The 24,980-nt window shown below is 40.4% G+C and overlaps 1 protein-coding gene across 3 annotated transcripts; it reads left to right on the forward strand.

Moving 5' to 3' along the window:
• Window positions 1-54: 54 nt before the first annotated feature.
• DLGAP5 (DLG associated protein 5) lies at window positions 55-23,856 on the forward strand. Of its 3 annotated transcripts, none has more exons than XM_064461087.1 (19): window positions 55-145; window positions 3,071-3,318; window positions 4,656-4,864; window positions 5,324-5,416; window positions 6,950-7,034; window positions 9,106-9,201; window positions 10,373-10,443; window positions 12,309-12,604; window positions 13,018-13,139; window positions 13,222-13,351; window positions 13,760-13,845; window positions 14,455-14,615; window positions 16,182-16,274; window positions 17,419-17,638; window positions 18,804-19,053; window positions 19,412-19,469; window positions 20,887-21,052; window positions 21,454-21,503; window positions 22,549-23,856. In XM_064461087.1, the coding sequence occupies exons 2-19, from the start codon at window positions 3,081-3,083 to the stop codon at window positions 22,660-22,662; spliced, it is 2,538 nt and encodes an 845-aa protein (XP_064317157.1). In that variant the 5' UTR covers window positions 55-145; window positions 3,071-3,080; the 3' UTR covers window positions 22,663-23,856. The 3 variants fall into 3 exon arrangements, with proteins under 3 accessions (XP_064317157.1, XP_064317158.1, XP_064317156.1); XM_064461088.1 differs by lacking the exon at window positions 55-145 and adding an exon at window positions 1,049-1,071; XM_064461086.1 differs by lacking the exon at window positions 55-145 and adding an exon at window positions 2,952-2,989.
• Window positions 23,857-24,980: the final 1,124 nt, after the last annotated feature.

Consider the following 24,980-nt stretch of genomic DNA (forward strand, 5'->3'; position numbering starts at 1 on the left):
TCAACGGTCGGCTGGGAGCGGACCAATGAGAGCCTGCGGTCGGGCCGGGACTGGCCAATGAGCGTTGGCAGGCGAGATTTGAAAGTCTGCCGAGGCGGGCCGCAGGGCCGAAGAGCTGAGGAAGAGGTGGTAGGGGTCGGCGCAGGTACGGCGGGGCCGGGGGGGGGGCGGAAATGGCCGGGCCAGGAGGAGGCGGCGGCGGCTTTGGGGGCCCGGCGGCGGTGCCTCCGCTCCGAGCCGCCCTGATGAGGCGGCGAGGGAGAGGGGGCTGAGGGGCTGCAGCTGCGGCCGCCCCCAGAACCGCCACGGGGAGCGGAGGGTTGGGCTGTTCGGCTTGTCCGGGGCCCCGGCTCGGAACCGCCGAGCCTGGGCCTTGTTCAACACCTGAACTTACCGGGTTTCCACTTTAAAAACAGCGATATTTGCGTTTCCTGCTCTACTTCGTCGCTATCCGGGCTAAAAACGCGAAGTATGCGCCTATGTGTTTGTGTTACCCGTGTGAGGTGATCCTCCGGCTCTTGTGGCCTTGCTCGTCAAAAGTGGTTCTTCTCCCTCACTGCTTCTTTATAAAAACCAACTTTTCAACTTTAATTTTGGTAGCAGAGGCCAGCCAGTCCCAAGCCTTTCCTTTTGTTTAAGCTCTCTGTCCCTTTCCTGCTACCAGTCTTGAATTTATGCCAATTTAAATGCCAATTAATCCCTTAGACTCCTGTTTAGGCAAGGTACCATGCAGAAACTGTAACCTGTAAAGAAAAGGAGGCGGATATTTCTGTTCTACTGAGATGTTTAGGACATTAGGCATGCCGTACACTTTTAATGGGCCCAAAGCGATCATGGGTAATGGCTTGCATTGCTTTTGCTGACCTGGTATATGAGTTAATAATACCTTTGTGGGAAGTTCTGTCTGTATCTTTGCTTACGTTATATTTGCCCTCTTCGAGTTACAGATGAATTCTGCTGCAGGATTACTTACTGAAAGGTAGATCGCTTGCTCTTGAGGCTTACTCATGGGAGAAGCCCTTAAGTGGAACTACACTACAATAACTAGGAAAATATTGTTCCAAGTAGAAGGTAGAGCATAAAAATCCTTTAAATGTGTTAAATATTTATCAGTGTTTAAGGCAAATGCAGCTTTCTGTAAGCTTGCCTGATAGGTAACAATGTATATCCTGTGGATAGAGAGTACGTGACCTTCCATTAAGGTGCTTTCAGAGGGCTCTGGCTGTACTTAAAGCATGTTTAAGGAGTCCCAGGCACAGGGAATTTGTCCTGCAAGTCCACAGAGGATGAGTAGAGAGTCTGGATGCTAGCTGCTGCTTTTAGAAATTATTTTCATCCACTGGGCTCAAAAAGCCTGCTTCTTCTAGGAGATAGATAGTATGGGATGTATTACCATTAACTGTTTTCTTCATGGTTTCCTGTAGGAATTACTCAAAAGATCAGTCCAAAGATGATTACTGGTGATGATCATGAACTAACCTTCTTTAGTGACTTACATGTCAAGCAAGGCAAATATGACCTATGAACTACAGCAGAGTTAGTCTGATCATTTGCAATCGTTAACTAACTGGTCTCTTTAATCAATTTCTGAAAGTTGAAATGCAAGATGTGGGATGAAATGTAAGCATGTACCAGCTCTTCCAGGATTATGTAAAAGAGATCCAGTCTCTGATTTGAGTGCATTAAGCTGAGATTAGCTTTTTATTTCCATTTGCTCATTTACACTTCCGTTGACCATTTTGCTCTCCTACAGCACTTGAATGTATTGGAAAAAAAGAAGCAAAATGTACCCATTTAGATTTCAGACTCATATGTTACCTCCAATATCTATTCCAAGCAATTCCAGGTGGTTGTGCAGGTATTGTTCGTGCTCTGCAAGTTACTCAGTATGTAAACACTGCCATGAAGTGGGGCACACGGAGCTGCCGCTGCCAGCAGCGATGGTATCTGATGAGACTTTGTATTCCTTTTTACAATAGCTCAGGTTCTTTCCTTGCTTGCTTTTTCCAGAAGTATATGCAGTTTAAGAGTACATTCTTATTTATTTCTGTACGCGTTCTGTTTATTTTGGTCCTCTCTTCTGACATTTGGGTTTTTGAGTTAGGGGGCTGGTGGTGTTTGTGGCCATTGGTAGCAAACGGAGAGGGAAGGGATTGACTTTAAGAAATCCTCTACACCCATAGTCAAGGCTGATCATCTCAGTCTAGTTCACTGATGAGTCCTTTAGCTTGATTAAAACTTGCTGTCTTGAAATTAAAAACCTCAGTAAACGGCCGATTTACTGGTCAGTGAGTAATTGTTGGCTGTTCGGTTTAGCCCTATTGCCCTCCTTACTGTAAAGCTGTTTTCTATAAGTAGTGGAAGATGAGATTTCTAAAAGACCCTGGTTGAGGTGGCAGATAGCGTAAGGCTGATTGCAAGAACTGATTCTGCCCTCTCTCCAGGAGAAAGCATGAAAACGGTCAGCGAGGCAGGCTTCAGCGGGATGCAGGGGATGGAGCTTTTTACATTGCTGTTAGCACAGCCTGTACGGACCAACTGACGTTTGCATCGAGTCTTCCTTATGTTGAAAAATTAGGGAGGAATCCTGCTTGAAATAAACGCTATTGTGTTGCAGTTGCATCCTGGAAACTCGGTTGGGAAATGGCGCCAAGTACTCTGATGCATGACAAAAATGCCTTGCCATCAGATAGGGTATAATCTAAAGGCTCAGTGGCAATGTCGCTTCCAAGTATTGTCCTACAACCTCGTCATTTACTTGCTTGTCTCCTTAACATGGAAAACATCTGTGTTGAAAACACACCAGGAGCACAATCCCTGGCAGTGACACAGTGTCCCCTACTAATTCTGTGTCAGACTTGCTCACCACTTAACAAAGTAGTCCCTTGAATGCATAAAATAAAGAGAAATAATGAAGACTCGTTACTGAAATTGTCATTTGCATTTTCTCTGGCACACATACAGAAATGAAGAACCAAGGGCTTTCTTTGTTAGTAACATGTAAACTCTAATGAAAAGGGCGAACCAAAACATGACAGCATTTTTCCTAATCATGATGATTTTTCTCTAGGCTCATCAAGATGGCTGCTACCTCCCAGTTTGCCAGTCGATACAAGAAAGATTTGAGTACAGAAGCCCTCAGAACAAAAGTTGCTCGCAGAAAATCGGTGCTTCAAAAGGAGAACAGACACAAGTTGTTTGAAAAGGGCAGACAGTTTGGATTGGCAGATGTCAATGTTCAGCTCTCAAAGAGGGGAATTTCTCAACTAAATGAGACGAGTGAAATATGCTTTCAAGAGAACAGCAGTGTAAAACAGAGTGAGTAAAGTTGTTATAAAGCTTTTTTTAAATTGTTAGAAATGTCTTTAAGTAGATCTGGTAACATTATCACAGGAACCTAACTGTGGTCAAAGTTTTAAGACCTTTTTTTTAATTTGAAGGTTAATTTGAAGGTTTAAGATCTAAAAAACAATGACCGATACCAGTTCTTCTAACTGTTAAGAAAAATGAAGAAAATGAAGTCTTAATATAGCTTTAACCTCCTCACTGCTCTGGTGGTATGAATGAGGTTTTGCTCTGATGTGTCTGCAGCAGCTAAAGAATGCATTTAGCTATTAATATTCAGTGGGAAGTCTCTTAATGATTGCTTTGTCATTCCAGAAGTGAAAAACCTGGATCTAAAATCTCATCTAACATATAACTGGTGTCTGTTATTTGCTTAAAGTATGCTTAGAAATGGGTAATTGTATATTATAATTGGGTATACATAAGCATAAATGGGTAAATAAATGGTATACTTTTATTTTAAAAATATTGCTAGATTTTTGATTACTTTTCTCCCAGAAAATAGGACCTGCATATACTCTGAATTCTACCTCCCTGGCTCTCCTGGATCCTTATGACATAGGGAATTAAGTTAATCTTTAGAATTGTCAACAGATTTCTTTAGAAATATTTCACCTTCAATATTTTGATAGCAGAAGGTTATTGGAGGAAGGAGTGCAATCCCTATGTAATAATGTCAAATGTGAGATTTAAGAAATTTGTATCTTTATTATCTTCAATAAATTTTAAGTAGAGACTATTTTTTCAGATAGGCATGTAATTAAGTTTGGCATCATCTTAAGATTTTATTCTTTCATATAATTTGTGCCTCATTTATTCTTAGCTTGAGGTGGGCTTTGGTATCTAAAGCTGACCTAAACTTCCGCTTTCAATGATGTTAAGTGTTTGACTAGAGAAACTGATACAAATAAACTAAATAAGTAAAAGTGTTAATTTTAATGTTAGTAACCTTGCAGGAACAGCTTGTACGCTGTAAAATGGAGATGAATTTACAGTATCCCTCAGGTGGAGATCTGGGGATGTGTATTTGCAAGTTGAAATTTACTGTTGAATACTCTTTTAGTGGGAAGGGTTAAAACAATTAAGAGAATTTAAGCTTTTAGCAAGCTAATAGATCCCACGTATTTGCATTGTAAGACTTTAATTGAAACTTGCAAGCACAGATTCCAGACAGTCTTTTGCTCTTTGACTTAGCGTGGTCCTCTTCTATCTTGGGAAAGTTTTTTGAAATGTTCTGACTTGCTGATTGTTGGCTGATGAAAAATATCTTCAAGATTTTCTAACATGTCTGTTGTCCATCTCTGCTTCAGAGCAATCTACAAATGTAACCACCAGCAGGATTAATGAACGAAAGGAAATGCTCCAGCGGTATAAAGAAGAAAAGGAACTTCGAAAACTGAGAGAGCAGAGAGAGAAAGCAAAAAAGGGCGTGTTTAAAGTTGGGTTATACAGACCAACTGCACCTGGATTCCTTTCACTTGCACCTGAAGATCCAGTGATAGTGAAGCCACGAGAGAAGGTAATAAGAGGAATATTAAATATCTAAACTAAGTATATGTAGTACACTGTTTGTATACAAACAGAAATTTGAATAATTATGTGTGTTATGCTGAATAAACAGTTTATTTTGTAAACACTTATATATATTTATTTTATAATAAGGTATAATAAAGGAGTAATTTGGCTCTTCTTTAAAATGAAGCTGGAAATAGTGATATGCTGACTTTTGTACTTCTGACTATGTTCTTAGTACAAAAACTGGCAGGATTCATCTACAAATGAATCAGCTAAGTTATTTTAGAACTGGTAACTTGTTCCTATTTAGCCCACTTGACTTCGAAAGTTTTTCAAATTATACACTTGACCCATTTTGCACGGGCATGTTACTTTTCACACTTGGGCTTTTTGCCCACTCTAACAGTGGCAGGGAGGGCGGGAAAGGAGTTTGTTAACTCTTGTTCCTTGGGGATGTTTCCAGGCAGCTCCTGCTTTCTCTGGGAGGATTACTCGATCAAAGGCCAAGATCCAAGAAGAAAAAACTGTGATACCAACGGTGTCCAAGCACTCTACGGTTTGCTTTTTTATATAAACCTCAGCAAATAAATTTAGAGAAAAGGTGTCAATTATCTTTCAGACCATAACTCAGAGTTGTATGCTTGCATGTTGAGTGCTGTCTCTAAGGTTTGCCTGCTGAGAAAGACAAATTGGGTCAGAAAAGCTTTCAGCAAGCTGATAGACTGTATTGTGCTGAACTGAACTACAGAGAGTTTGATTTAGGTCAGTACAAATACAGAGAAGTGCACTGATCTCCAGGATCCTTTTTCAGTGCAAATTATTGTAGTCAAGAGGGACTGCAAGTAGGAGTAGAGGTGGTAGTGAGACTGAAGTTAATACTTTGGTTTTGGCTTGGAGAACCAGCAAATCTCTTGAATGCTGAGTGTGTCATGAATGCAGATTATAAAAAGTCAGTTCATTCTTGTAGATCACATTCTAGCAGCAAAAAGTTGCAGACAACCCAGCAAATGGACTGCATTCTTAAAAGCTTGTTACAGTAGGAAAGAACACGTGTTTAAAGTTCAATTTAAAAATATTCTTGCATATTAAATTGCATAGCACCTTATTTATCCACCTGTTTAAAGAAAAAAGACTGAGTTAGCCTAACTGTGATATTAGTTTGACTTCTTGGACTCTATACAGTGACAGATCTGGTGGACATAACTGTTAAATTAGCGAAATAAATATTATTTGGCATCTTAATGTCATAAAGTTGAAATTATATTTAAGCTGGACATGGAGCTGTCTGTTTTATTTTGTTGGGGAATTTTATCAGCAATAGGTGGTTTTGCCTTGCGTTTTCCATACTGTACTCAGCATTATAAATATGTAAAACCAGTGCCTAAAAGCCAAAGCTGGTGTATAGCATTTGTGCAAATTTCTATTGAATTTTTCCTCAAAGCCTTATAACTGGAGATGTATTTTGCTGAGATGCAATTACTGTAGGTATCACCCCTGATTAATCTTTACCACTCAGAACAGCATTCAAAGTCAAAACCACTTCCACGTTGCCATATTTTTACTGTGAATCTTGGCAGTCCCTTTGCTATTACTTGTATTAAAAAGTAGGGGGGTTTGAGAAATTTCAGTAGCAGTAATATCTAAAAGCAGCTCTATTTTGAATATAGCAATCTTGCCTTACAAAACTTGAATGCATTTGAAGGAATTCCAGTCATAATTTTACAAAGGAACAGCTGAGTTGAGTTAATGTTATGGTTTTTTTTCTGACAACTGTTTCTTAAAACATGTAGTATGTACTAAGATGCCTCAATAATTGACACCTGGCTTCATAGTAAACCGAAACTGTTTCTTAAATATTTTTCTTCATTCTTTTTCTGACAAATTCTTGATTAGTTGGATAATGCATGTTAACACGTCTAAAATGAGCTATTTTAGTAATCCTTAATTTCTCTTTATATTTTAAAGGCCTGTGTGCCAAATTGTTTGACCACTTGTTTTACTGGAGCTTAGGATAGAAAGATGAGGAAAGAAATAAGCTGCTTCATTTCTGGAAATCTGATACTTCACAAAAAATGATCTTCTCTTGTAGGTCTGTGCCAACGGGCATAGTGTGCGCCCTACGCAAGCAGGACGTAAGCAGATGAATACAGGCAAAGGGGTTGAAAAAGAGAAAGGTATGAAAGTAGTACGATCCCTACATCCAATTCTGAAAGCACGCTGCTGGGTTTGGTTTGGTTTTTTCCCCTGAGTCAGTAGCTGTGACATTATGGGAGGGAGGTGAAGAACGTCTCTGGGAGAGATCCACAGTATGTTCTTGGGTGTAGGAAACACGGTGTTTTTAGGATGGCTGTTCCTACCAACTCTGACAAGGGCAGCAGCTGGCAGGTTACCACATGTGTGGCTCTAGGTATTGCATGTACTTGTTGCCTCTGTAGGCTGGGGGAAATGGAATTCAGCATACTTAATGCCATCCTGGTTACTGATTATTAACCCTGGGAGAGGGAAAAGAAAAAGGTCAGTAGGCAGAATTGCACGCCTGCTAGCTGCCTTAGCATCTGGAGCTGTGCCGAGCTTTCTGTTTGGCTCTAAGAAGAATATCACATGTAGTAGCTGCTGCTATTGCAGAAGAACAAGTGACTTCACCTGGAAAGATGAAGAATAGCTGACAAAATAAAATATAAATTTTCCTTGGTATTGTGGGTAGCCTGAAGAAAAGCTGATTGTATGATTGTATTCTTAGTGAAGTCTTCCTTCTGTCTGTGCAGCAGATACACTGTTGTCTGTGGTCTCTAAATGAAACCACTTGTGTAACTCAGCATTGAAAAGGGTTTGTAAAAGGATAGCCTACTGGTAAAGCATGTTAGCATATAATGTTGGAGGCAGGAGCCCAGACTTCTGATGCACAGTAGTGCAGCTGAGTAAATGTATGGTTGTCTTCAATAAATGACAAGTATGATCCTACCTTTTCATATTTTACAACAGCCCTTTCTGTATCTGTCACTTTCTATGTGACAAGTACATACATTTCTTAAGAAAGCAACAACAAAAAAGCCCAACCCATGCCACCTTTAAGGGATTAGAATACCTTTGATTAGAAATTCTTCCTGATAGCACAGTGATGTCCATGCCTTAAGGCTAATCATGTGGAATATTGACATTAATGCAAGATATACAGTAATTCAGAGTGAAATGACTTTTGTATCGCTAATTTAATTAAATCAGCAAGCAGCAGACCTTTATGTAAATACATTTCAGTGGTGCCTTCCTTCGGTGAATACTGAACAGATCTATTATCGGTGTTTGATACAATAATTAAAGCATTTCATTTTTGAAAAATTGTCATCTGCTAGACTTGATTATTCCTTTTTTGCTGAATCAAGAATATGCATTATATGTATTTAAACACTAGTATGAAAATACTAGGGAAATGAATGTTTGGATAAATCCAATTTATAGTTATTTATCTAGCAATTTTTTCCCAACTTGTCATTCTAGCTTCCACAGAATTGCAGCTTGACATTAAAAACACGAATAGCATTAACAGTAACTAAGCGGGGCTGCTAGATTTCAGGCAGGTGTTAAAAGGGAAAGTATGAAATAGAGCTCCTGTTAAATTTTTCTGTGCAGGAGAATGCTATTGTTTTTGAAGTATATTAGAAACAGGACTAAGAAATAAAGATGAACATTTTTAAGGTGGGTAATACGGTGCATGAACTTGTCATATTTTATAAAATATTCCAGGGACAATTTGTCTTAAGAATACTTTGTTAGATTACATTAAATTCAGACCTTAGAACACTTTCAGATAATGACCAGGCCATGACTTTGTTACACAGATGGTTTGCTTAAGCTTCCCAGCTGTGCAAATAACCGTGGCAAGTTGTAACTCTAGAAAGCTTCATCTGTAAAATGGGGACGATGTTCACCCTGATTGCAGGGAACACTGAGAAGGGTTCCTTAAGCTTTGTGCGTGGCATGGTACCTTGATGGTCCTGGATGTACTACTGTGCAACAAAAACATCTTCAATCAAGATCCTTCAGAGCGTTGCTTGAGCTGTGCTGTTCATGTTTAGCACTGCTTGCACTGAACTGACAAAAAAACCCCTGTTGATTCTGGCAAACTAATGCAACTAATAATTGCTAGTGCACTTTTCTGGTTTCTCCAAAATGTAAACTTTCAATTATATTACTTGAAGGCAGCTTCTTAGTAAGCTTTGAAATCTCTGGAATTAACATTTCTTACAGTGTTGCAGACTACAGTCCAGACAACCTCAAATGCAAGAATCACCAGAGCTGCCACCTCTGCAGCTGGGCAGATGCTGAAAACAACAGCTACTGCTGGTAAGTGAGGCAGTGAATATAGACCTGCTTGTGTAGCTCAAGCCTGATATGTAAGTATTTGGAACAGTGTGCTGTGAAGAGATACCATCTAATACTGGATAAGCGAGCGAAACAAAATATGCACATTTATACGCTGCTGTAAGACTTGTTGTCAAATGACATACTAAGACAGCTCTGTTGTCTTTAGGATCTTGCTTATATCTCAGGTGCCCTGCCGTAGAGTTACGTATCAGCTTGTTCTGAACTGTCTCAGGACACTGCATTCTGCTGTGTAACTATCTCCTTTGAATAGATAGACTGTATGTAACTCATGCCAAATTATCATGTAAGAAAAGGACTAAATACTACATCACGTAGACTCTCAACTGGAACTCTATTGCAATATTTAAATCAAGATATTGGAATCAACATTGGACAGTTTCCCATAAAATCCATCAGTGTGGAGTATCAGTATCCATATGGTAATTATAAACAGAAAGAACAAGACTCGAACTGGTAAAGATTTGCCAGTTTGGTGTATCACTGTTTAAGGACATATAATTATTAAGTCTGTGATCAGGAACTGATGCCTCTGGAAGAGATGAGAGCCTGTGTTCTTCAGGTCAGGAATTTCTCTTCGCCTGTGTTTGTCTATTTACTAGAATAGGGGGAACATGATGGTTACTGAAGGGGAAACTTTTAGTTTATATTCTTGTTCTTGGGATAGTCTCTAGAATGTTTTGCAGTGTCCTTTGTATTATATATGACAGAATGTAACCCCTAGGCTGAAAGCAAAGCTGTTGTTAGTATTGGTTTCAGCTGACCCATAGGAATTCTGTGCCATATAGAAATTAAAAATCTGAACTCAGTTTGGCTTGCCATTATTTCTTCAGCCACTAAGAAAATAAGATTACTTTTATCTTTAGCATATGACAGCATCTAAAGACTAATGACTTAATGAATCTGTTTGCCTTTCTTGGTGATACATCTCTTCGTAGGCTTTTAAATCCTAGGCCAGGTTTTCTTCTGAATGAACTTTTGCGGTTAGGTCTCTGCCCTCTAGCCACCTCCCAGTCAAGAAACAAAACAGTCTCTCCCTGTATTTAACTACTGGACTTTTACGGCAGTCTTTGGGTGAAAGATTGTCTTAATTCAATGCCTTTTTGACCTCTGGGAGTTTCTCTTGTTCTAGGTAACCAGTCACAGAGAAAGACAGCAAATGTAGGAAAGCAGAAGAAAGCAGTCAAACCTGACAGCGTGGAGGTAGGCCATCTAATATTTGAAATGGAAAAAAGTAAAACTGATTTAAGAGCCAAAAGCTGTAATTGTAGTTCAAATACACTTGTGTTCAAGCATAGAAGTAACAAGTTCACTAATAAGCTAAAGCCTTGGGAAGAAGCTGTATGTATTTATATTGCCATATTTTAAAAATTAAGATGAGTTGTAGTTTGCTTATATGAATGACTTGATTACTAATCAGCATCTGGGCAATGATTTAAATTAGACAAGAAGTTCTTGCATGATATATTTCATGTCTGATGTTTTAAATAGTAAAAATAAAAAAGGTCTGCTTTGCTGGTTTTATCCAGCATTTGTAAATATTGTGCATTTCATTCCTTTTTGAAACATGCTTTTTCATGCTATGAGACTTTAGAAGCTAAGAAATGACCAGGTGACCTGCTTAGTGGATGAGGGAAAGGCTGTGGATGTTGTCTACCTAGACTTCACTTTGACACTGTTTCCCACAGCATCCTCTTAGAGAAGCTGGTGCTTGTGGCTAGGACGGTTGTACTCTTTGCTGTGTAAAAAACTGGCTGGATGGCCAAGCCCAGAGAGTTGTGGTGAATGGAGCTAAATCCAGTTGGCAGCTGGTCACAAGCTGGGTTCCCCAGGGCTCAGTGTTGGGGCCAGTTCTGTTTAATATCTTTATCAACAATCTGGATGAGGGGACTGAACGTGCCCTCAGTAAGTTTGCAGATGACACCAAATTGGGTGGGAGTATTGATCTGCTTGAGGGCAGGAAGGCTCTGCAGGAGGGACCTGGACAGGCTGGATCGATGGGCCGAGGCTAATTGTGTGAGGTTTAACAAGGCCAAGTGCCGGGTCCTGCCTTTGGGTCACACCAACCCCAGGCAACGCTCCAGGCCTGGGGCAGAGGGGCTGGAAAGCTGCCTCACGCCTCCCATCTCCACTCCTGTTTCTGTAACTGCAGCTGTGCTCTAGTTTGTCTTGAACCGGGTGCAATCATGCACAAACACTGACAGGCGGTCACAGGCACTTACATCTTTGCTCAGGTAAGTACCTCTTCACAGGCAGGACTTGCTTTGTGCTCCCAGTTGGTAAACTCTTGCTCTAACCACAGTCATCTCATTACAAGTGTGTTAAAAGTTGAATTCAAGGCTTTACATTCCAACCAGGGGTATCTTAAAGTATAACAAGACTTACAGTGGATTGAAGATGCATATTTTCTTGAAAAACAACCTAAGCTCTTTTGGCTGGTTTGAGCTAACAGTATCTCAATATAGGTATCTCAGAAATGTGTTCTGTATGACTGACTGGTCACTCATCTCGTAGGAATGCAGATTCAACTTATTAACTTTTTCTCCTCTTTTAAGGACATTCTGTGGTCCTAACTGCTCTTGTCTCAGGCCGCATTCCTCAGCTATCAGCTTATTTTAGCTTGTTCTTCAGCCTTTGGGTTAGAGTATGTGTATAAACCGTGATTATTCAACAGGCGTAGTTGGATTTGGAGCCAGTAATTCTGCTCTTGAGGAGCTTATCACCTTAAAGCATTCTTTTTCCCTAGCAATGGGAGCAAGCATTTGCTAATTTTAATTACTGTTTTGGTTGGTGAGGTGTTCTGCTACTTTAGGCCCTTCAGTGGGTGCTGCATTCCTCGTAGTGAAGTGCTATCCTTATTACTAGAATGATTTGCAAGTGTCAAAACCAGTTGGGCTCATTGGTAAATCATGACTTCTGTACATGCATGCTATTGTAGCGACTTACCTGAAACTGTTCCTTTCCTGATGGCTTTCAGACAGTCCTGTTCTAATTCAGCCCATGCCTATAGTAAACAATTTGTTGATTTGATAATATAGTCTTTGCTTTGTCTGTTTGTGCTGTTATAGGTAATTCCTTCTAAACATGAAGAGGATAAAAATGCTCAGCTGGATCCAGCAGTGAAAGATTCTGCAGCTGATTCTAAACATTCAGTGTCAACAGAACTTCAACAGGAACAGACCTCAGGGGAAAACAAAACCAATTCTGCTCCAGGGAGACCCAGAACGCGTTCTTTTGCACCTCAAAACTTTGTGTTTCAGCCATTAAATGGATTAGCGACCTACAAAGTTACACCCATGACTCCTTCGAGGGCAAATGCTTTTTTGACACCAAATGCCTTCTGGGATTTTTTGAAATCTCCAGTGTAAGATTCTTTCTTCTAATGGCCTAAAATGCAAGCGAACCTCTCTGATGCTATGGAAGACATCAGCTTTCTATAGAGAGGTTCCCTGTGTAACAAACCGTTGTGGAGTTGAAACACCTGATCATCACGGTTGCTGTTGTTGCTTGATCAAAGGTGGACTTAATACAACAGCAAAGCAAGCTATATAGTCTGTAATCCTGTCTGTGCCTTAAAGTAAAGCAGCTCCATATATCAGGGACTTGTGCCATATGTATCTATTCACAGATTTGTTAATTTTAATAGGAATTGCTTGCATTCTCTAGTGTTGAGTGTAAGATACAAAAATGCCCCATTTGGTAGGGTGTATCTGGCCATATTTGATGTCAGTTTCTCAATGTGTCTGAACTCTAAATGTACTTTTTTGTTGTTTCCAGTAATATAGTTGAAAAATCCAGTGAAGCTGAGGCACAAGAGTCTAATTTTAAAAGTCAAATTTCACCTGCTGCTAAAGGCATTCAAGAACAGCAAATCACTACAAGTTTGGAAGGAGAAAAAGGTATGAAGTTCACATTTAGTTTATTGTTCTAATGTTTTTGTTTTCAGCTGGATTCTGAACAAATACCCTTCATATTTTTCAGCAAGTGAATCGGATGAGAAAACTTCCATTCAGAGATCAAATGAAACAATTCCTGTCTCTACAGATATAACAGCGCTTGAAATGAGGTCAGATGATATAAGAGAGCAAGAGCATGACGTGCCCTATTTCAGGTTTGTGTTCAGTTGTTTCACTTCCCTGTCTTCTGTTCTGAGGTCCTTAACATGAGTGACGAGACATCTTGCAAAGATTAGCTTACAGTTCTTGGTGTCTGTCAGCGGTGACCTGAGTAGGCACATGTTCCTATCTCCCTTTTTGTATTGCTAGGGTAAGTAAAGAATATACAGTTCTGGAGACTGACACCTTGTCCTAAGGAACACAAGCTTGGAAGCAGTAGAAAAGAAATTGCATCTCAGCCAGTCAGCAAACGAAAACAGCCTAATGGCTTCTGCTCCAAAGACAGTGTAGTTTCTCTGAAAGCAAAAGGGTAGTAACCACTAACAGTCCCAAGTAGTGACAGCAGTTAGAAAATTCTCCAAAATGTGATTTATTATTTTTTAAAAATATACCTTTATTTTCAGAAACATTCTTCAGTCTGAGACAGAGAGGCTGATGTCTCAGTGCCTCCAGTGGGATGGAAAATTTGAGCTGGACATTCCAGAGGATGGTGAGACTAAACTCTAATAGGCATTACAAGGGGTGTTATGGTAACTGAAGGGGACGGAGGGAAGTACGCGTATCTGAATATATTTGCAAAATAGCACTGTCTACAGCACTCAGTAAAAGTTGTATTAGTAAAGTTTAGAGTTTTATCTGCCTCAAGACAAAAAGGCATGCTTTATCTCCTAATGCTAAAACTTCTGTATAGTACTGACAAGAGTGGTTCATTTAAGTGAACAAACTGCGTATCGCAGTAGCTCTTCTGTTGTCAGTTTTAAGTATATTTAAATGTATGAACTTTAACCAAGCTGATTTTTTTATAAAAAATACAATTAGGTTTTGACAATGAGTAAGTGTCCTTATCTGGGAGAATGAAGATGACTTGTCAATGCTTATCTTAAAGACTTAAGGAGATGGTAACATTTTTTTGAACGAAGCAAGTTTAGAGCAGTTCAATGGATAGGTATGCCCCGCCTGAATGGTATTGCAGGTCTGCAATATGTGAACTTAGTTTAAAGAAGAAACAAACTCCAGGCTCTTCAAATACTTATTGAAATCAGTTGTGAGGTGATGGATTATTCTAAGATCTACTTCATTGTTTTCTTGTCGCTATCAGCTAAAGATCTTATTCGCACCACAATCGGTCAGACAAGACTGCTCATAGCAGAAAGGTTTAAACAGTTTGAAGGACTCGTGGATAATTGTGAATTTAAACGGGGTGAAAAAGAAACGACGTGTACAGACTTAGATGGGTTTTGGGACATGGTTAATTTTCAGGTATGTACTTGCATGTTAACCTTCTAGAATAAAGTTGATGAAGTTATTTATGAGCAATGGATTGAAACAATTCTGTTTCTTGAATATTGTTTTTGATTGATTCTATATTTGATTCTTTTTGAATATTCAGCTTAAGAAACACAGGTGCTTGTTTAACACTTTCTGATGGTGCATAGTACCAGCTGGTATACAATTTAGAATTCATGGACCTGTTAATCTGTTGTGTCTTCTTGTGGTCTATCTTGTTTTTCTCTGGAATGAAGGCTTGTGGCCAAGTCTTATTCTGGTTTGGAGTGACTACACAGTCACAATGTCTACCTGGACCAAAAGCTAGGAGCTTTTGGAAAAGTCCTAGATCTTACCTGAAAAGTATGGGTTCCATGCTTCAGTCTGAGCATAAAGCAGAAGTTAAAATAACCATATTTTGGGGTGAGCTTAGGTGGTAGAAAACCTTCATCTCTTTCTCTTTTGATGCTTCCATTGGTTTCAGAATGAAATATAATACTCTAAAAGATAAAAATAGGTCTCGATAGTATTTCTAAATCAGCATTCCACAAAGGAACTTGTAACTAGTTAAATCAAATGTAAGGACGATTTGTTGTTAAGGTCCTAGTTGTAGGTCCTTAATTCCCTCCAGAAAGCGTTATGGGTTTGACCTGCTTATACATTAGAGATATTTGAGGGGAACTTTGCTAGAACCTGTAACTTGAATAACAGGGTTTACTCATGCTTACTATGTATCTGGGAGCAGCTTGAGTTTGTCCTGAGCATCCCCACCTTTTCCCTTAGATAAACTTGGAATAACAGAATTGCTAACTCTGTCCGTTTTTTGTATTTGTTTTTTGTTTGTGTCCTCTGAGTTTCAGGGAGGATGTAAAGCACTTGTCACTTCAGTGACCAGTCCGCTGTACATAAGCCTTTTACGGCCTTACTTAGCAAATGAGGCAAGTGACTCCATTACAAAGCCTAGAGAGAACAAGGCTGCTGCATTATCAGTCAGGGAGGAGGTCATGCTGCAGAGCGACTTTGTCTCTAGTCGCAGGATGGCACGAAAAAGCACAAACTGCATCAGGAAGCGCTTCAGGCCAGCAGTTTAAAAGAGCAAACAAGCTTGCATGACATGTTTCCTATGTAATGGAAGACTTGGGCTTGTTTGGTGTAAAAATGATTATGCAATGTGTTCTTGCACGTTACTTAAATGCGGCTGTTGTCAAAGCGCTTAAGTTCAGCACGAGAACAGGTTATAAACCAGCTCCTTCGTTTAAGGCGTTAGATCTTGCTGAACAATTCTATACTTCCCCTACTAAGCCCTAAACTACAGAAATGATACCAGTCTTGTCATCTAATCTGAAGCTTGTGTATGTTAGTGTAACCTTCATGTCAACTGTAGGAGAACATTTAATACTTAATATCTGTTGGTGGTTCAATTTGCTTCTGTATTTAAAGCAGAAGTACTTAAATGCATACCTATGCTTAAATTTGTTGCCTGATTTTATGAAACACTGTTCTGTTGTGATCTAAGAAATTTTGCAAGTTAAACCTGGACCTTTCTGGGATTTCCAATAGATAGAAGATGTGAATAAAAAATTTGATAATCTGAAGAAGCTTCAAGACAATGAGTGGCAACCACTTGATGTCCCAAGCAAAGCAATTGTCAAGGTATGAATAGCCCCTGAAGCGTGCCTCCTAAGGCATCGAGATGTAACAGCGTGTTGAAATATCTCAAATAACTAGTAAGCTGCTATTGCAGTGATGAATACTCTTCTTAAATGGAGGTTCCTTCTAAGGCCTTACTCATCTGGCCTCTCCCTCGCATCTCCCAAGTGTGTTTGCGTTAGCTGGTGTGTGTAATGTTAGTTGCCTCTTTTGGCTAGGAAGATTAGAACTAAGAATTAACAATGACTCCAAGAGAGTCATCGGACTTTTGCTAGTAAGGCAAGTCTGTTAAGTTTAGAATAGAAATTTACCCTTCAGATGTAGAAAACCTTCTCTGGGCCGCTGGTGTTGGCACTGACCTAACTGAAGAGGAAACCGCACAGGAATTTGGCAGCGACTGCCAGTTTTGAGCTGTAAGTGCTAAATTATAATGGTGTCCCATTAATACAGTGCCATGGGTAGCATGATACTACTAATTCTCTAAGCACAAATGGTTCTGACACTATCCAAAATAAGTTATTGCTTATTGCAAAATAAGCTTTAATGTAAGCTATTTTATCTAGTCTTTGGTTTGGAATATATAATTGCTTCAGTTGACTGACTGTCAAGTCATATTCGCATCGCCTGAACTCCATCCAGTTCCTCAGCTAATCCTAAAAATGATATGAAGGTCGATAAGAAACTCCAGGCACAGGAAACTGGAAGGAATGAGCCTGTGTGAGCTGCCCATCAGTGTCAGAACTCTACGGGTGGTACAAGACACAAAATTTCCTTCTTTGAAAAAGCCAAATGCCAGGAGAGACTTGGCGGACTGGTGGTGTCTGTCCTGCGGTTACTTTATCTCCCTGCCACTAGGAGTCCCTGTATCCCGCTGTTTTTAAAAATGTTAACTGGAGTTGTTAAGTAAAAAAATCGTACTGAGTATTTCTGAACTGCAGACTTAATATGAAAAATCGTTGCTATTGTCATCACAAACTAACCTTAATGGCTGAATGGCAGCCCAAGAGATTGCAGAGATGATTGGAGACCTTGTCTCCAACATGCCTGTTGCTGTCTCTGTGTGTAGCCAGCAGCTGTGTAAGCGTTCATGTGTAGTTGCTTCTGTCTGAAGCTTCCAGATGTGACCTACACTTTCTTACAATTTCAGAAAAAGACTATTCCAAACGGAGTGGCTAAGCCAAAGCTGGGGGCGGCTGGAAGAACTGCTGCCCGAAACCGGCTTGCTGCTATAAAAGCAGCTATGAGGGATAAAATGAAGCAGGACGGCGCTGATGGTTGTACACATGAGGAGAAGGTACCCGAAGTAGAAAAAGTGGTATTTGAAGCAGGATTTTTCAGAATTGAAAGCCCTGTGAAAAATTTTCCAGGTGGGTGAAGCTTAATCATGATTTCTGTGACCTGAAAGTACTGAAGAGAGTTTAACCAATCTCATTGGAGAGAGGAATTATGCTGTTTATACTGGATACAACTCCAGCACTGGACAAAATTAATATTTCAACTAGTAGTTAATTATGTCAGGGATCCAAAGTAAACTGTTCTACATGAATGTGCTGATTTGAGTGATTACGGTAACATGAAATCTCTGTTAGACAGAGAGGTGAAAGCAGCTGGTTTGTGTTTTTTAGCACACGTTTAACAATCAGGTTTTAATCTGAGTGTTCCCAGACTTTGCTGACAAACCTCTTCAAAGTCAGTGCAGGCTAATGTCCTCTATTTGTAAGACAGGATTTGGGATTATTTTTTTAAACTAGATCTCTTGCAGTGTTGTCTTCAAAGCTGCAAATAAAGTACACCTGTAATCTGTACTCCTGTTCAACAAGATTGTAGCATAATTATAGTCTGCTATAAAAGCAATTTAATAGGGTTTTTTGAGCAGGTGCTCAATATGTAACTTTATTTTTGGTATCTACCTTATTGCAATCTATGTGAAGCCAGTATTTTCAGTAATGCTTGACTCTTTAGGAGCCTTTCTGCTTCTCTCCCATTTCTAGTTCACAAGCTGGCTGTGAATTTCCCAGTTTGTGTTTTGTGTATAGATCTCTTTCCTCCTCACAAGACTAGCAATTTTTTCATATGCCTCTTGTTAGCAGAGGGTTCCTTCTGGAAAGCCTTGAGCAGCGCTGGGTTTAAGCAAGCTCTAGCAGACAATCTGTTATAAGAATCAGTTCTGAATCTGTGTTGTCCTAATTCTATTAAAATTATCTAATGTAAAAGATGGAAATTAATGACAGCTTTCACCTGATAGACTTTTTGATGAGAATAGCAAGTTTCGTTATTTCAGGTTCTTTGTGAAGGGGTAGTTATTACTAAATTGCTTAGCTGGAGTTAAGGAAGTTTTGTAACTTACTGACCTACTCTTGTCAACGCTTTTCAATTTCTCCTTAGAGTGTGTATAAGACTTCAATGTAATATTTGTATAAGACAATTCAGCAAGCCGAAAAAGCCAGTGTTCCTAGCTAGAATCCAAACAAGCAGTTAATTTCATCTTCTGGAAACGGCTGTAGTAATGAAACATTAAACATGCTTTTTCAGGCTTGCTTTCAAAGACACCTTGCAGATCTTCCCAGCGGACTTCCGACAGACTGGCAACTCCAAGATCATCCAGCAGAGCTTTGCTTCAGAGCATTCCTTCTGTTCTTTGTGACCCTGAGGATACAATTGCAAAACAAACATCACCAGTGCTCGAAGGCTTCCACCCAGCACAAAATTTGAAAATGCACCAACTTCCCACTGGAGAAACTCCCCCACTCGAAGAACTCCCTGGCAGCTTGCTTGAACAAAGGTAAACATGTTAAGGCAGCTTTTAATTAAGTTTGTACAAATAATTTTATAGTTTTTAACTGAAAGAATTAATATTAATACCCATTAAATGCTACCTTCCAATTTGGCAGTGGTAAAGGTTGCAAAGTCCTTGTGTCTTTTCCTTCCCTCAAGCAAATATTAAGAGCTTTGCCCAAATGTAATTTTGCTGCTAGGATAGAAGTTTATTTTTTGCCCAGAAAATTTGATATAGCTGACCAGTGCCAAACAAGCGAGTGTAATTGCAGAACAAATTGTAAGATCAGTTGGATAAGTCAAAAGATGACTGAAGGTGGTTGATTGATCGGAGAAGAATGAAAACATTTTGGTTTCTCTTTCAGCCTTTCTGTAGCTGCAGAAGGACACCATCCTGTTGCTGGCACAGCAGAGGGAACTAATGTAAGTCATGCGCAATTTATTTATGTGCTTTAAATATTTTATTATTAGCAAAAGAAAAAAGTTCTTTTTATTAGCCCCAGACACTTGGATTTTGGGTCAAACCCTCATTCATCAGGCTGTATTCCTCATCCTGTATTCCTCAGGCTGGTGCTTTTTCCTTCTCAGTACGGACATAGGTAGGGACCGCTGCAGTCTGGGGACCTTGTCTAGCTCTTTGGGAGGTATCTCTTGTTGGCTGCTGGATGATGACACTTTTTGCTTGAGCAAGCAATGTTCCTTTGAAGTCCACTACCTCATTTCTGGTGTGGATTTTTTTTAAATGCTTTTGCATTTGGGGACCATGACTAAAGGCATCAGTAGTATTTACCTCTCTGGGTCCTCATGCTGCCACAGCAGAGCACTGGGCTGTTACACTGTTTAAAGGTGGAGCGAGAGCCGTGTTACTAATACAAGTATCAGAGTTCAGAAATCCATGCCCTGAAATGTCTGAGGACGTGGTGACATGCGTATGTTTGAGAAGCCTTAAAAAAACCAGGACTGCGGCCTGCATAGTTTAGCTGACACTGTGCTACTCAGTGAAAGCCAGTGCTTTGCAGTTAATCATTCTTCAGTACCTTTCGTTGGAAAGGGAGTATCTTAATTTTATTTGTTACTGCTTGGATATGTGCATGACTACAGCAGTCATTTCCTCCCCCCACCTCCCCGTATATATAATATGTTTTTTAAAAAAAATAATAATCTTGGTTACTAATTTGTTCTTATGACTTTTACTTCATCCTTTCCCTGTCAAATGAGAAACCGCTTGTTGGTGATGTCGCTCTCTGGGGAAAACTGTGGTAATCTTTAAATTGTGGTATCGCTGATAGGTTTTTCTTGAGGTAAAGTCTCACTAGAGAATATCCTCAGAATGTTTTTGGCACTTTAAGTTCAAAATCTTCTTTCCTGTGGAAGAACTTCCTTTCTATTCTCTAAGAGATTATCAAGCTTACAAGGGTGTTTGGGAAATACTCAGTGAGAAATGGATCGCAGCATTAAGCTGCGAGCCTTGTCCTGCCTCTCCTTTGTATAGTGCCTGGAGTTAAAACCCTGTCTCTCCTGAATTGTCTATAAAAACTGTGGATTAGGTGTATGGGCTTGGTTTGATGTAACAGGGACATGCTGGTTTCTGCAAACTCGCATCCCTTGAATGTCCTGTCTACCTTTTCACCCATGTACTTTCTGCATCAAAAGCTGACAAGCTTCCTTTTATTACAGACAAAAGAGAAAATAAGAAAGCTTCCTCGTGTCATAGGTGCTGCCTCATGTCTGTCTAATTTCACCGATGCTTTACTTTTGGCTCTCTGGGAAGCAAATATAGCTACTGCAGACATCTTAGCCTCTCAGAGGACAAGGAACGGTTAAAATTCTTCTTTTCCAGGTGCAGGAAAATTTTAGCAGTGAATCAAAACTAATGGATGGCATGGAAGAGATGGAACTTTCTGCTGCAGAACAAGGACAAGATATTGTCATGTGCAGTCCAGAGAAAGAGACCCGCACAGAGACTGACTTTGCTCAGTCTGGAGAACCAAAAATACATCAAACAGGTGCATATCTTAAAGCTGCTTAGTATGTGCGGTATTGCTGGGGCCTTACGATTATTCCGAAGTTTTATGGTAGTCTAAATATTACTTTTTGATGTCACCATCGTTGTAGCTTGGTTAATCTAGGCATGGTATTAGCAAAACCTCCTTTAGCTGGTATGCTTTATATGTGCATTGCACAGGAGCAAACAGTGGCCCTCGGATTCTTCTGTATAGTTTCCATGTGATATGTAAAGGAGAAATGAATATAAAAGGCTTGAATTTGAAGTAAGTATAGACAGTTTAGGGTTTGGGGTTTGTTTTTTTTTTGGGGGGGGGGCAGGGGTTTGTCAGGAAATGCAGAAAAGTTTATTTGAGCTTTGGCAGCACCAGACTAACTTTTTTTAATTATTCTTATTTTTCAGATGCTTCATGTAGTGATTTGACATCCACGGGCAGAAATCCTTTTGATATGGTAAGCTGACCTTCAGGTTTATTTGACTAAGGCAATCTGCATGTTACAGCACTGTTAGCCTTTCCTACAGAAACTGTTACAGCACGAGGTAAATTGATCTCTGTAAGACGTTATCAAGCCAATTCACATAACTTACTCCAAATACAAGCCTCAATTCCTGTCTCCCTGCTCGTGCTCACACTGTTATTCCTTACTGCACACGATGTGTGTAGGATGAATCAAGACACTTGTAACAGAATGTCTGATTCTTAGCAGATTGATCCTTCATAAATTTTATTTCTTGTGGCTTTTCTTGTAAGTATTTACCAACGTGATGAATGACCTGGTCTTTTCCTTCCACTTTCTCCTGGAGTTTTCCAGCTCTTGTCCCATCCCTCTTTTTCTAATAGCTTTATCTTTCAGAGCTGGAAGTAAGATTCAACAGGTAAAAGCAGGTGTGCAAAACCTTTCAACTTGTTAAAACAATTTGGGTGTAGTTTCCTTGGTCTCACATGAAAAGCCCTCTTTAAAATATGGATTGCTGCTTGAAATACACAGTTCTTATTTTACATCTAGAAACAAGCTTGCAAAATTTCTCTTCGGGAAGTTATGGCGTGTAGAGCGGTACATGATTTTGAACTGTGGCAGTTGCTTTTAAACAGTATCGTATAAGCAAGCGCATTTTAGTATACTTAGTGCATCTGCTGAACCGCTGCAGGTTTCGGATCTGCCTGACAGATCCGTGCTTTGCTTGTCCTGAAGCTGCGATGTGTCCTCAGCACTGAGCGCGAGGCAGGAGAGTTGCATGCTTCTCCTGTTCCCTTGTCGAAAGCCCTCTGCTCGTCTTTGCCCCGTGATGTTTAAGCGGCCTCTCAAGTAGGCAGGCACAGGACACACCTAAGCGGTTGCCTGCCAGTAATTACGGTTGGTCTGGTGTTTATATAGATGTCATTAGCGAAAGGGGAATTTGCTATTAGCTTATTTTGCGTGTGTCGTTGCAGTGGTGTTTTGCAGAGCAGATAGTTGTTCCTCAGGCACTTCCTTCACTCTCCAATTTCTCCCACAGCCAATGCTTGACACTGAGCTTCCCTTCACCCCAGTCAAGAGCAAAGCCCAGAAGTTTGCAGCAGCTGAAGCATTTGATGATCTTATTGTATTTTCTCCTGTTGGGGAAAAATGAAAAGCGACTTGAAATTCAAAATGCCTAAATTACATTAACGAGAAAACCCACAGAGGATATCTGGAATACGGTCTGCTACCCTTGAGCTGTGTTCTGAGTGAATGAGTACCTGTAGTATTTTTGTAGTGGAACCCATTAAAATATTTTTTAACGTTTTATGGTGCGGTCATGCACCGTAAGTACTGCTGTGTATTAGTGGTGGGATGTTTGGTTATACCTGCTGTATCCACTGATTGCATATTTGGACTACAACCTACCTAAAATATTTTTATTTTTGTATAATTTTATGTATTTCCTGTCTACTTCAAGTGTAAAACTACTCATCTTTAAGCTTTTCTGTCCTGAACTTACTCCCCTCATAACTGCTATCACAAGCTGCCATTAGACTAGCTGTACCTGCCCCCTATTTCTGATGCAAGGGAGGGCACCTTCTGGGGGTAAGACTCAGCCTGTTGCCTCCCCTGAAGCGCTGTCCCATACTCTACCGCTGTTGCGAGGGTGCTGTGGCACCCGTGGGCGCCCGTGTTCTGTGCATTAACAACTCGGCCTCATCAGCAGATGTGGCAGGGTTTGATGCATGTAATTCTTCCCAGCGGGAGTGTTCCCGGTGTTTAACAACCACTTGCTTTGTAATAGTAGAAACTATCTCAGAACGAGGATTTCAAAGCCAGATAATGCCTTTTCCTGGCAATATGTTAAAATAGGCATTGATTATTATTTCCTTTAATGACACAGTTATCTATTGAATATCTTAAGTACCTTCAAGCCAAACCCCTTTCTCTCTCTGCTGTTTCATGTGAAAATCTCTTAACCTCTTCCTCTGAATACCTGATATGTTAACCTCAGCCTCTTCTCCCATCTTGTTCCTTATGCATCCTCTTATCTGGACTTTAATATATTTATGCATAAGGAGCATGCTGGTTGTATATACTCTGTATTTGAGTAGTGGTATTAGAATACCTCTAGTTGTTTTATTTTTAACAAATACATAGCTGGGCTTCTTCTTGTAAAGGTGACCTGAGTGTAATAGGCACATTCTTCCACAAGCGTTTATTTTAAACCAAGCAGAGGTAATTTGAATCCCTCAGCAGAAAGCATTGCCCCTGCAGTTGGGGGAGCTCATCTTGACTCCCCCAGTTTTAACCTGGAAGCTGTGTACTGATTACACTGAAATAAATAGAGGAAGCTAATGTGGCTTGGTGTTACTGTGCTGGAATCAACTTTCCTCATGGAAACTATCACTGGACTTTAGCAAAGCGAGAGCTCTTAAGGACTTGCTCAGTCATCGACACTGTGCAATAATAGTGGTAATGAGGGATTTCTGACAACTGATGTATACACTTAAGCCGATGTTAGCAGTGCACTGGTCTGGGCTACTGCATCTGCTGGAAATTCCAGCACTGTGCTGCTTGTAACTTGGCATCTCCAAGTATACAGGAAGTAACTTATAAAAGTAAGAGACGCATCAAGGGAGTCCTTGAAGACTTCAATAGTGGCTATTGCGCTGTTCTTGTTTTGCAGACAAGACCAGAATGACTCACAGACAAGGGAACATACTTTTTTTTTTCCCCCCTGACTCATGAGATAAATTTGCCAATAAACCTCCCCACCCTTGAAAACAGGTCTTGACTCATACAGAAGTGATGAGGGGAGAGAAGCATGAGGCTCATGACCTGCTCCATGGAGTGCCGAATGCTTGTGCAAATGGGATCTCCCTTGGGGAGGGCAGGGCGTTCAGGGCTTGGGCCACCAAAGGGGCAGAATGGGCCTTTGAAACCAAGGAGGGGGGTAACTTTTCTAGCCGTGGTCTGGGGGAGAGGTTTTGCTTCCTCCAGCTCTGAACCCCCTCTTGAAATGCCTCATTCTGGTCAGGCTCAGAGGCTCTCTAGTATTCCCTGTTCTCCAGTGTTTCCTAGTGGACAGCTTCAGTGAGGCGACACTTCTGAGAGTTATGCACAGCCCGGTGATAGCCTGCCTGTGCAACTCCTCCTCCCCTGGCGGGGCGGAACTGAAGTCCTTTGCTGCACTGATTTGAGTCCTTCAGTGAAAAAGGCATAACTGCTTTACCTAACAGAGCAACTGAGGCTAAAAATACCAGTGACTGACTGCTGTCTGGTACTTGGGGAAGATGGGGTTGAAGATTGCTGCCCTAGTCCACGGGACCAGCGGCACTACGCCACGGGCTGCTTTCCCAAGTACTTCCTTCCGTACAAACCAAACTGCTCCCAGTCATCATCCTTTGGCAAAGAGATTCTCTGCCTCTACAGCAGCAATTCTGATACTTCCACACTTGGATTTGGCTTGCTGGGGGACATAGT

Source organism: Phalacrocorax carbo, chromosome 9 (assembly GCF_963921805.1).
Source record: "Phalacrocorax carbo chromosome 9, bPhaCar2.1, whole genome shotgun sequence".
Classification (NCBI taxonomy): domain Eukaryota; kingdom Metazoa; phylum Chordata; class Aves; order Suliformes; family Phalacrocoracidae; genus Phalacrocorax; species Phalacrocorax carbo.

Coding starts and splice junctions, on each gene's coding strand:
- DLGAP5 (XM_064461086.1), top strand. CDS start 2,967: ATGAAGAACCAAGGGCTTTCTTT. Junction 4,865..5,323: donor TAGTGAAGCCACGAGAGAAG/GTAATAAGAGGA, acceptor GGATGTTTCCAG/GCAGCTCCTGCTTTCTCTGG. Junction 14,616..16,181: donor GGGACATGGTTAATTTTCAG/GTATGTACTTGC, acceptor GATTTCCAATAG/ATAGAAGATGTGAATAAAAA.